The following is a 13,110-nucleotide window of genomic DNA, read 5'->3' as shown; positions in this document are numbered from 1 at the left end:
TATCCGACTTCGGTACGCATAGGGCCACGGTTGCGCTTCAAGAAAAAGGCCAGTTGTGTCATCCACCCAGGTGAAAAACAAATGCATGTATTTTTAAAAGAAATTGCTAAGCAGGACAAAAATAGTGGCAACCTCCGGTAAATATGCTTGCCTGGACCACAATATGAAGCTGTCAGAATCGTCAGAAAAACACGAGTGCCGTGATGCAGTTTCAGCTTGGAGCATTTTGATGACACGCATGTATCCAAAAAGGCTTAAAGCTGCGCTGTCATGTACGCAGTATCGCCGCAACCAAACCAAACAAAACACAAAACAAAAGACTAGGAAAAAAGCATGCAGCCTGATGTATTCTGCAATAACCTGCTAGCTTGTGGTTGGTCAGCTATAGCATCACATACGTGACCACCATAAACACAATACGTGAGGGTTCGTGCGGGAGCAGCGTTTTACTCTGGTACGATCAGTTGGATCCAGTTGCTGCGAACAGCTGATAGCGCGATGTGCGAGAGCGAGAGCCTCCAGCTGATGCCTTAGTCGTCGTCATCCACTGCATAGGTCACATGCGACACGCAATCAACTTCTTGATCAGATTAAACGCATATTTCTTCCTCGTTCGGACTGCAACTTAGAATGGGAAGTGCTTCATCGCGATCGTCATCCCAGTGGAAGTGGAAAAATTTGGTTGCCCTGAGCTGAAATGTACGAAGATTCGCTTTATCGACCATTGTCGCTGTCATGTCGGCTATAAAGTGCAGGAACAATTCCAAACAAGACAAGTCGTTTTCTTGCAATCGTTTATTTTTATGTCCCACAAGGTAGTATGCCAGCAAAATGTGATTATTTGACCCTTCTGCACTCTAAGAAAAAAGGAGTAAAACGGGAGTAATTGTAGCTTCTACTCCCCTAGTCTGCAATTACTCCCTATTTTAGTCCCCTAACCCGACATTTACTCCCCAGGACTGCAAATTGTGACTTCGCGAATGGTCTCCTGAATGCAACAGTCTACGTAAATATGTGGCTTTGGTCAATTTCAACGACATAAGGCTGTGTAACTCAGACAACGTAGCAATTTTCCAGCCACACAGAGTAGGAAACAGTTAGCGCATCTTTCTTCGCAAATTGTGCCCTAGTATGGCGCAAGATTTTATATCACTCGATATATCATGGTTGACGGTTTGCTTCAAAGTAGTTTCATGCATGCACACCAATTATGTACCTGGGACTCTTACAACAGCGCGTGAAATACGGTCTCCACTCTGTGACATTCATTTACTCCCGTGCATTTACTCCCGAATGGGATTATTTTTTGTGGCAATGCATTTAGTTTTCAAAATGAGTAAAAGTACTCCTTTTTTTCTTAGAGTGTGGTCGTTCTCGTTTGCCAGCAGTAATCGCGCTTGTCAGCTGGGCATCCCGACCCACTGCACCGTTCCAAAACCCAGTTACTCACTGGATCATGTTGTACAATATAGTCATGTGACAACCTACCTGATGGTTTGTTTAGGAACGCACCCTGTATAAAAGGCCGCCAACGCCCTCACATTTATCCCTATACCTAAGGGATGGTTGATGGTTCTGCGCACGCCCATAACAGAAAGAGTGCTCGGCTCAGTACACCAACGCTATTTTTACGTACGCTGTCCACTTTGCGTGCGATGTACTAAAAGTCTCTAGTACAGTTGTGGAACAAGACCTCAGACCGTGCTTAAATGAACGTGTAAGGTCGAATTACCATCATCCTTGAGCTTTAGTGCTATCGCCTTTGCGTACGTAAGGAATTGCGTGGTGGATCAGCGCGATTCGCGAAGCTCTTTCTCTTTTGCGCGTGCGCGGAACCACCAATGCCATCACTTACGTACGCAAAGGTGCCAGCGTACGATGCACACTAAACTCTCACTTGCTGCACGTTCTTGTTAATCATACGTTAATTCATCTCGACGTCTGTCCGATATAAACCCGTTTACATTTTAAATGGATTTTATATAAAACTCCGCCTTTACAGCCTATAAATTAATATATAACAATTCGTGGCTTGACGTCGCGAAACAAGCCGACAAGCTTTGACGCTTAAACTAGAGCCCCACAAAAAGAGGCGGAGCCAAGGACTCATTTCCCCGGCTTTTGATCAATTTATTTCAGTTCAATTTGAGCAATTGTCGTTACATTAAGGGTGCCATACTGAATAAAATGACCACGAGGAACCCACTTCCGCAAACACAACGTTAGGTCGACATGGGAAATTTCGGAGTTCAATTCAAGAAATTCAAGCAAACGGCACCAATATGCGGCAGATGTTCCTGGCAGAAAAATAATCCCTTGACCACGTGTCTCTGCGTTGCCTAGATTATTTATAGAGAGCGGAATTTTAAGCAATAACAGGGGGCGCTCTTGGCCGCATAGCACCAGAGCCGTATATTAAAAGGGAGTCTGGCCATTAATGGGTCATGCCTATACCTGAAGCTCCACCCACTTTTTCAGCTTTCCGACCAATAAAGTCTTGAAATATGAAGCACTATCAATCAGCCGATCCCCACTAAATGCCCCCTTATCCAACATGGGCAGCGCCATTTTGGGTGGCAAGTGGATTGGATGGGATTGACATGGATACATCTCGTAATGTAATCTGCAAAAGTAGTGGATTGTTGGTGCAAATTTGATGAGCGCCACCTAGGGAGCGTAAGACACGTCGGGAATTGTCGTCTGCTTCCGTCGTTGTACCGCTGCCGGCAGCTGGGACACATTCTGTTGTCGGTATGATTTTTAAACAAATCCACGTGAATAGTTGGAATATAAGAGGCAAGAATGTTTATATCCATGAAATCCAGCAATTAAATATAAGATTGTATAGCACAGCGCCGTTTTTGTTATGGTTTCGTTGTGATCGCCGTGTTCACTAGGCCTAACACCGGCGACAAAACGTATTATTTTCAGTTAGATATCGATGGATGAGCATAAGTTGAAACTGATTTCCGAGAAACTTATATTAGGATGTACATTTGCAGCGTAAAATCAGGTTAGTCTGTGAAAATGTTTGTCACGAAATCCCCGCTTCACTGTGTTTGTTTTCGTCGCCATTTTGGGTGGCAGTATGGTGTCATGGCGACCCCCTTGGTAAAAAGCAAACCAATCAGAGGAGCGAAACTGTGATTGACAGGTCGAGCCTCTTTTTGTGACTCCTCCCAATGGCCCGACTCCCTTTTAATATGCGGCTCTGCATAGCATCAGAGCCGTATATTAAAAGGGAATCTGGCCATTAATGGGTCATGCCTATACCTGAAACTCCACCCAATTTTTCAGTTTTCCCACCAAGAGAGTTCTGAAATATGGGGCGCTATCAATCAGCCTATCCTCACTAGTTGTCCCCGTATCCAACATGGGCAGCGCCATTTTGGGTGGCAAATGGATTGGATGGGTTTGAAATGGATACCTCACGCAATCTGCAAATCTAGTGGATTTTTGGTGCAAACTTGATGTGCGCCGCCTGGGGAGCGTAAGGCACATCGGGAATTGTCGTCTGCTTTCGTCGTTGTACCGCTGCCGGCAGAACTACCTGCTGGGACACATCCTGTTGTCGGTATATTTTTAAACGAATCTACATGAATAGTTTGAACATAAAAGGCAAGAGTGTTTATATCCATGAAATCCAGCAATTAAATATCAGATTGTACAGCAGAGTGCCGTTTTTATTATGATTTCGTTGTGATCGCCGTGTTCACTAGGCCCAACACACGCGACGAAACGTATTATTTTCGGTTAGATATCGATGGATGAGCGTAAGTTGAAACTAATTTCCGAGAAACCTACATATGAGGAAAAAACTTTGTCACGAAATCCCCGCTTCACTGTGTTTGTTTTCGTCGCCATTTTGGGTGGCAGTATGGTGTCATGGCGACCCCCTTGGTAAAGAGCAAACCAATCAGAGGAGCGAAATTGTGATTGACAGGTCGAGCCTCTTATTGTGACTCCTCCCAATGGCCAGACTCCCTTTTAATTTACGGCCCTGCATAGAACCAGTTCCGTGTATACCAAAGGGAGTCTGGCCATTAATGGGACCTGCCTATACCTGGAGCTCCACCCACTTTTTGAGCTCTCTGGCCAATCACTATCCAAAATACAGTTCGCCATTAATCCCAAGCTATCCAAGGTATATATTACCTGTATTTACTGGGTGCCGACATTTTCGGGAAACTGGATTGGATTAGATTGAATAGGATATTCCCTGACGACCTACCAACATAATGGATTTTGCATCCACTTTTAAACGCGCCATCTGTATGGAGTGGGGCATGTCAGGAAGACTCAGAATAGCAGAAGTGCTTGCTAGCAGAACTGACTGGCCGGAAGAACCGCCTGTTGAAACAGACTGCCGCTATTATACATATTTTAACAATGAAACATAACGAGATTGAATCAAGAACGGGCAAAGGTGTGTATATGAATAAAAGTATGTCATCAAATGCAAAATTTTGCCCATTTGCTATTTTCCTGTGATCGCTGTCATTACTAGGCCTAATAAGGACGACGAAACATATTCTTTTCAGGTAAACATCAACACTGGAGCGTAATTTAGAGGTGATTTGCAAGACAATCGCAACAGAATGTACACTTACGGAATAAAATTGAAGTAATTTGTGAAAAAAAATTGCTATGAATTCCTCGCTTCGCCGTTCCAAGCTACGCTGCCATTTTCAGGAAATTTTAGGTGTCGTGGCAGTCCGCATAGGAAACAGCAGCCAATAAAAAAAGCTCAATTTGATTGACAGGTCAAGCATCTTCTTTAGGCTCCTCCTAATGGCCAAACTCCATCTGGCATACACGGCGCTGCATAGCACTAGTGTGAATGAGTACTAGCTCCTTCCGTGTAGGGTGGAGTCACCCTTTGTAGAAACGAATGCCGCAAAGCCGCCATGTTTACGCCTACGCTTACCATGCATGAATGCTGTGTACTGATTTCACCCACTTTTTCAAACCACCTCTGCTATGTATCACTCAACTCCAGAATGTAGCGTGTAGCTACACTTGTGTGAGCGCATCGCGAGCTGTGCGTGGGCGTCAGGATGGCGGAAATCCGTAGCAGACGACGCGGTTGTCTTCACCCTCTGCAGAGGTAGATATTATTGAGGCACCCTACATAGCACATAGTATGCCATAGTATGCCAATCACCATCGCGGATGATAACCTTGTGTCTCCTGATAAACTGAGAAAGAGTGCGCACACCAACTTTCCTTCGAATCGGAAAATAAAACGATACTATTCTGAAGGTTGGTTGGCCTACAATGCGACGAAGTGCGCTGCCTGTTTACTATGAATTTCTGTCATGGTTTGTGGACCACCCTGTATGTACAACCAACACGCCCACATTTTAACATTATTTAATTGTAGCGGCTCCGCTTCCTTAATTGTAGCGTTTCAAATCGGTAGCGGGAAAACTATCTCCGCTCCAGATTGGGATTGCGGCCATCTTTTTCTCCGCCACTTTGTTACCGCTACCTCCCGTAAAAGCGAACACGTGTGTCGGAGCAAGACACCATTTCGTGTCCCATTTATTATTTAAAAAATAAGTAAATTTTGTTCTGCTATATCTAAAATAAATAAAAATATCTACATGCATCAAAATAGTGTATTCGCGCGTGTATCCGCGTGCGTTCCAGCTTTCTTTCGGTTCATATCTACCGAACAACGCACATGTGTTTGATTCCGCGTGGTATGAACAATGAGCGAAGGTTGTAGCTGTGCGCACTAATGGCTATGAATGACTAAACTAATGAATGTTTGTTAGATGGTTCTACTAAGCGTAGTGCTCGTCCGCTTCTGCATGCTCGGTGCTTCTTGCATCCCCTATGAAAGAATATGTAAAGTTGTAAATTTCTAAAGTTCTCATGTCATAACGAATAAAAAACAAGAAATGAACCTATCCTAAAAGCTATGTCTGAATATTTTGGAGAGTATTCGAAATATAGGAAAATTCAATAATTGGAATGCAGTATGTACACAGAGGGACAAGCTTGATGAAACTGCCGATATGTCGTACAAGAAGCTGTTCTTGCAGAACGACAGTTCTCTGCTGCGAAAATGATGACATCACACAACGTACGTAAATAAGCATAACGTGTACCTTGTGACGTCTGTTTGAAACAACATCAATTACAATATCATCAATAATCAATAACGTCAATGCTGTATTGCACCACGAGGTGTTTGAAGAGCAAGAGTACAGTTGACGGAAGTTTTGCGGTAAAGTACTCAAGTTACTGTTATGTGGTAGAAGTAGCGGTATCAGGTTACTTGTCAGTGGAGGAGCGGTATTCTGTTAGGTAGGGTTTGTAATAAGCTGCTCTATACCGAAGGGTAGGTAGTACAACTAACTCAGTCCGCCGTGGGAACTGTGATATGATCTAACCGATTCGAGCAACATCTAGAAGTTATTAAAAAAGAATAGCCGCGAAATCTGTTAACGATTGGTTTTTGAAAAACAATAATGTTTTTGCCGTGAGTACAAAAATTACAGGGTCATTCTGAAACCGAACGAACACGGCAGGGAAATTAATTTTCTTCCTGTGTCGGCCGCACAGAGCCTTTCATTATTTTGGTCATGACAAGAAAATAATGAAGCAATAACAGTGTGTCACTCGACGAACCGATGTAGTTCACGTGGATTGTTGCGTGTGCAACAGTTTGCAATGAGTTTGTTTTGTAAATGAGTTGCACTACTACCGTAAATACGGGAACCGAGTAGAGCAGTTTGGTGACGTGTGCTTTGCAGTGTGACTTCCGCGTGATACAGTGGTGAATTACACGGGTTGAATATTCTACGCCCAGGTAGAAGAAGAAATCATGTTTGTCATGGCCGACGTTGTGAGTGACAGCGTGAAGAAGGTCGTAGGCGGCTCGCTGAAAAATGTGTCGTTGAAGCACACTCCGAACGTGGGGGCCGAACGCTGGTTAGAAGCTCTGTACAGACATTACGGCCCAAAGTACAGGTTCTCCCCGAATACAATTGTCAAGTGCGACAACCAAAGATTCCTGGAAACCGTAGACTCATTGATTAGCACCCACACTAATGAAGAGCTCCTCAACCACATAGGTAAGTTGCACCGCGAGGCACACTGTGTCACTATATGGGATATTAGGAGGCTCATTAAAGGGACCATGAAGAGATCCCAAAAACATGTGCAAGCATATGTAATGCATTCCTAGTCGCTAATCCGTTCACCATGCGGATTATGAACCCAACGTTGGTTAGAATAACGGAATAACTAAAAACCACGGCCCAAAAGGCCGACTGGTTAGACGCCACCGCTTCTGGCTCTGGCTGTGACGTGAAAAGCAGGTGACCTTGGTCACTAGCGGGGTAGCTTTGTGCAACTTTGGAGTGACCAAGGGATGTAAGTGACGTCAGTTGGCTTGCAGGGGGTGCGTCGAGATCCCGCTCGACGCTTTTTTTTTTTTGTGTGTGTGTGTGCATGAACTGCGCTCACGTTGAGCGCAATATGGCAAAAAAATATGATAGGCCTCCTTGCGAGCCGTCTTCCACTGAGAACTCCGATTTTTTGGGAACCTCCTCATGGGCGCTTTAAGTGTGGGAGTTATAGGAGAGCACGTGATGGGAAAACAAGACAGTGGACAAAAATGCCCATACTGGAGAGCAGCCCATAAAGAATATGGCGGCAGTACCCTCCCTACACACATCCAACGATCAATGTGTCCTCTACTACAGTAACGGCCGCGTAATAACTCAAGGTATACTAATGGAGCTACGAAAGAAATGCAGCGGTGGTACATATCGTACCAATAGTACTCCGCTGCTTCCAACCCGAACGCTTTCATATTGTAATCATGGTACGCTTTGAAAAGAAAACTTCACCGCATAACACGTCAGCGCTGACCAAAGCGCTGGATGCGGATTGATGATACAAGTGGCCTTAGGATCTTATAAGAGAATGGGGCACACCTTTTGTAGCAACTAACATACTGCGTGGAAGGCAGAAGGGTAGAAAATCCCGTGAACCGGTAAGGAAATGTGAAGGGAAGTGCCTCAGCAAAGTACTAAAGCGGGGTAGTTGGTATGCCATTCTTGAATCGCAAAACACGGCTAAAGGACAAGAGAAAGGCAACGCACAGTGTGATTGTGTACTCGCAACTGGTTAATCTTTAATAGAACACACACTTACAGCTGCTGCCGTCAATCACATTTCGATGGGAATAAAAAATAAGACTAAAGCTTGGAGCTATCAGCAGGCATTGAAGGCGCTACATGCTCCATTGCCAGGGATGGGTAACCGCAGCAGACTCCGAGACTAGAACGAAAACTAAAAAAACACACAGACAAAACGAAAACGAATAAAAACACCGTCATCGTCAGATGGACGTCTTCCAGTTTGTGTACGGAATTAGAGCAAGAGCAATTTATTTCCATTGTTCGCATTTCATTGCTGAGTCCAGCCTGGGAGATCGCTTGTCTTTGTTTGCGGGGGTTGTCCCAGGGACTTGTCCCAGCTTATCGAGAGAAGCGGGGTGGTCTGTCACGCGCGAGACACCAGTCAGAAGCGATACTCTTTCCGATGTAAATTGTCTACGCTCTAGCAATATGTGGTTGAGGTCATCCACTACACCACATACAAGGTTTATTAGAGAGTCCACCAGTCCCATTCCATTCTGTAAAGCCCACGCCGGCAAAATGGGACCACAGTGCGAATGCGGTGGACGAGCTTCTCTGACGAACGAGAAATGCTGTTACGTATGCAGAATCGTAAGTTGGGATGCAGCAGCTGGAGCTCAGTCAGGCGAGGCCCATTGTCAGAGAATCATAGTCTACGGAAAACGTCTTGTGCAACACTACGCAGTAACCGACGAGCATTCCATGCCTGGAGGGGATGGGATGTGGCCTTCTTCGTATACAACGTACCTCTGCAGCGAGATGTGCCGCGTTTTCGTTTCCTGAGATGCCACAGGGACCACATAACCACTGAAATACAATCTCGTTTCCACCGGGGACAACAGCATCATGGATAAAAAGGGCTTTATACACAAGTGAAGCGCACGACGAGTACGGGTCACGTGCAAGAAGTGCAGACAGAACGACTTCGCTGTCGCAGGAGAAGACTGAACGATTAGGCTTTGCCGTCTGTATGTACCGAAGAGCCTGACGTGTGGAGTCTATGTCAAGCCAGCGTCAAGAACTGCGCCCAAAAAGCGCTGCTGGTTTTGTCCAGCGTACAGGTTCCCAAGCGTCAGAGGAGCCTTCTCAGGCGAGACATCCATACCTCGTTCCGCAAGGTAGTCGGCTACATTGTCAAGTGCTTTCTGAAGCGGCTGCTTTATTCGCGGTCGAGCGTTGCCTGACGTCCATATGCAAAACATAGACGACAGACATAAAAATGTCAACATTTCTAGTGAGGAGCTTCGGCAGATAACATAGTACAATATTAAACGTAGCACAGGGACAAGGACACTTCCCTGCAGAACACCTAGTGTCATCCACCTGTCCCCCAGGAAGTCTCCTATCCGGGATATCATGCGCCCCTCAACACTTCTGCTTTGCAATGGTGTGACAATATGGCTGTGGATTACGGTGACGAACACAGCGGCGGAATCCTGCCATGCCATCAGGCAGACCCTGATGTACCTCCAGCCACCAGCTCAGCCGAAGCAGGACCATGCGTACAATGACCTTGCATACGCAACTGGTCAGACTGAATCGTCGGAAAGATGTCCGTCATTGCATATTTCCCGTTTTTAACAAAGGTATGACAGTAGCCTCTTTCCATGAGAGAGGCAACTTGATTGGTGGATGATAGACAACAGAGAGCGCATAACATCCGGGCTTATAGGTAGGAGATGTCGTCTGGCCCCACTGAAGCGCGATTCTGCGAGTGATGAAGATCGTAGCTCAATCATCAAAAGGATTCATCCAGGGCAGGGTGAGCAGAACGCAGTGTGGGACTACTTGTCCACATGTCAGCAACGGTGGCTTTGCAGCGGGTTTGAAGGGCCGCTTCCGAAGGACGCATTATGTAGCGCAGAACTCATCAACAACCACGTTTCTGGTTCCCCACGATGTACAGCTAGAATCTTGAAAGGAGAAGTGTGCGCTGGTTGCGATTGCAGACCTCGGACCAACCTTCCAGATACAAGTCGTAGGTGTCAACGGTGTGAGGGAGGCGCAGAAGTTCGGCCATCGTCTGCGATCTAAAGCGTTCATATGTCGCTTTGCCTTAGCATGTGATCTGCTGGCGTCTGTTATGTCGTCCAGAAGACCAGAGCATCGTGCTTTCCTCTGGGCTCGTCTTCGGAACGCAGGAAGTCGCTGGAACTCTGGATCAGCAGTGTGACGGCCTTGTTCGACGGTAACCAACGTAGTAGCACTGTCATAGCATCAACGCACAGAACGGGAGAAGCTGTCAGCGTTGAACCCTGCTGCAGGAGTAGCCTCGATCAAGGAGTAATATTCTTTCCCGTTAGTAAGCGGAACTTGCTTTCAGGTCCCAGATGTTATCAGGCAGGAGTGATTATCAGTATCGAAAGGTGGTCGCTTTCCCATGTCTCCATATCTACTCATCAAGTTAGGTAATTGGAAATATCCGGAGAGCAAAATGTGAAGTTCAAGCATGAGCTAGAAGAATTGTGGAAAAAAGTGTGGCGATCCATTGTTAAGTATTCACGGCCCTAGGTCCTCCATGACGTGAGCTAGCACTCTAGCCCTGGATTCAGTTGCATCACTCGCCAACAAAGAATTGTGCGCATTGAAGTCACCACACACTACAAAAGGTTGGACCAGTCCGGCGAATATGCCACGCAAGTCACAATAAGGAACTGTGGGAGCTGGAGGTAAATATACGCTCAGCATGGTCAACGGCACACAGCACAAATTCACAGATGTCTGTCACAGTGCTGTAGTAAGATCGCTGGGAGGTCCTGCCGCACGCAGAGCATTGCTCACGCAAAGCGGTTCTAGCCTACCGGCCGTTGAGAGGTGTAGATAGCATACCGCGACATACGGAATGATCCAGTTACCCTTGCCCTACACTGATGGTTAATGTTGGAAATTGGTAGTTGTAAAGAATATTACGTAAATCACTGAGTTTGCCACGCTGACGTCGAGCACTGCATTGCACAATAGAAGTAGACCTATACGATTTGTCCATTATTTATGGGGAACCGTGCTCTGAAGTGACACTGAGGTGTTCAATACAGACTCCATGGCCAGAAACGTGTGTACTTCCGGGAGATCTTGCGCAGTTGGAGAAGCAGCGACAATAGCACGATGACATGTGTGGAGCAGTTGGCAAAAACAAAAAGAAAAAAGAAAAAAAAACGCAAACTGCCCGGCGATTCCCTGGTCTGTGGGAACGCAACAGGGGGTACTTGATTACCTGAGCGAGCCTTTTGTGGCTGATTCTACCCAATCTTCTTTGTGTCGAATGGATGATGCCGTGTCCGGGAAAGCTTCTATCGAGGCCGACATTCGGCTCTCAGGACAGCCCGCACTCCCTGTATAGCTATGTTCTTTTCTCACTTCCTTCCGGACTGTCGCAACATGATCATGTGTTTTCCGAGGATGACTCGTTGCACTGGGTTGCTGACATCCTTGACTTTTCGAAGTGGCAGAGGTGGTTCCCGTAATCGCGATAGGTGGACGCATCATGTCCTTGTTAAATGGACTAGTGTGTCGATGGGCTTGTTTGCCCTGCAGAACCTCGAGTTTCCGATTACGTGCGGCGGACATTTTCACGGGGCACTCCACAAAAGATGCTGCATGGGGCCCGCCACAGTTAGCGGACATGAGCTACCTGCGGTCTGTGAACTACTGATAATTATGGGGCCCGGAACATGTTCGGCAGCTTAGATGACCGAAGACCGATCAGAGAAATGACCGAAACGTTGCCACTTATAAGTCAACCTGGAGGACCTTCAATATACGCTTGTGCAGGGAGGCAGTCCAAGCACAGCTTACCGAGGAAGGATCGATACGTCTGCACGGAACGTTAGCAGCACACTTAACAGTACCCGATGTTCTACTGCTCCGTTTTCGCAACGATGAAATGCCTTCTGACGCTTAGCAGAGATTACCCAGTAGTCTCGCAGGTACTCCTGGAGCGCAGCTTCTTCATAAAGCCGTGAAACTGCTTTTATTTTCCCTTGGTTCTTCGCATATGACTGCTGGATGGTTGCTTGTACAGCGATCCCGACTAGGAAAGTCCAGCTCCAAGCAGCTCCAAGTGATGACACAGGCACAGCAACGCTACCATCTTTGTTGAAACGATGGGCCAGCACTTTTTCTTGAGCTTTGGCAACCATTGTGGGATTCACAGATCACCTTTGTCTTACTTATCATCGGTTAAAAACAAAACCTCTGCTTCCCTGAGCTCTAGGAAGGAGTGCACACATTTCTCTCCACTTTCTTTGTTAAGAAGGCTTCATAAATATTCTTATCAGACTGGTTCTGGAATGTGGCAGCTATTTTCAAACACAGGTACACATCCGCACTGCCTGCAGTGCACTGGAAGATGTCCAGATGGGGTGGAACTTCTGGACATCTTCCAGTGAGGCCGTGCGGGTGTGTACGTGTGTTTGAAAATCTCTACCATCCAAATGAGCCAGCACCAACAAGACGAGTCCTTCGTTCTAATGTAGAGGCAGGAATGCTGCGGCCTTTTTCATGGTTGTCAGTATGCTTTGTATTATATGCGCTCTACTTGGCGCAAAGTAGACCTGACGTTGGCAACAGTTCCGCTGTCGCTCCCTTGTCACTCGCAGAGTTCTTATGATCAAAGAAGAGTGCTGTGTGTAGGTGACTCCAACATGCTAAGGTTGAAGCGTAGTGCTTTAGAAAACGTTCAAGGTGATAACCGAGTGAAGATAATAGGCATGGCTGGAGCATTTTTGAACGATATCCTAGAAGCAGCAACCCGAGAAATCCAACAATCTAACGCAAAGAAGCACCTGGTAGTCATACAAGCAGGCACAAATGACATCTTAAGAGGAGCATGGGCCAAAGACCTGGCCAAGGAGAAATGGCTGGACTGGGCATGTACAGCTTACCCAGAAGCTCTGTTTGAAATATGCACACTCCCAGGCATATATGGAGGAGGCCCAGGGCTTGAGGGTAT

At 46.3% G+C, this 13,110-nt stretch overlaps 1 protein-coding gene across 1 annotated transcript in view; it reads left to right on the top strand.

Moving 5' to 3' along the window:
- The window catches only part of LOC135378496 (neprilysin-2-like), a 74,512-nt gene that overhangs the window by 37,643 nt on the left and 23,759 nt on the right, over positions 1-13,110 (top strand). The window contains exon 6 of the mRNA XM_064611545.1: positions 6,821-7,085. Within this exon, the coding sequence (XP_064467615.1) occupies positions 6,821-7,085 (265 nt within the window). The remainder of the gene's footprint in view (positions 1-6,820; positions 7,086-13,110) is intronic.

This window comes from Ornithodoros turicata, chromosome 1 (genome assembly GCF_037126465.1).
Source record: "Ornithodoros turicata isolate Travis chromosome 1, ASM3712646v1, whole genome shotgun sequence".
NCBI classification, from domain to species: Eukaryota; Metazoa; Arthropoda; class Arachnida; order Ixodida; family Argasidae; genus Ornithodoros; species Ornithodoros turicata.
Note: the sequence above shows the minus strand (reverse complement) of the source record. Positions and strands in the feature narration are given on the sequence as shown.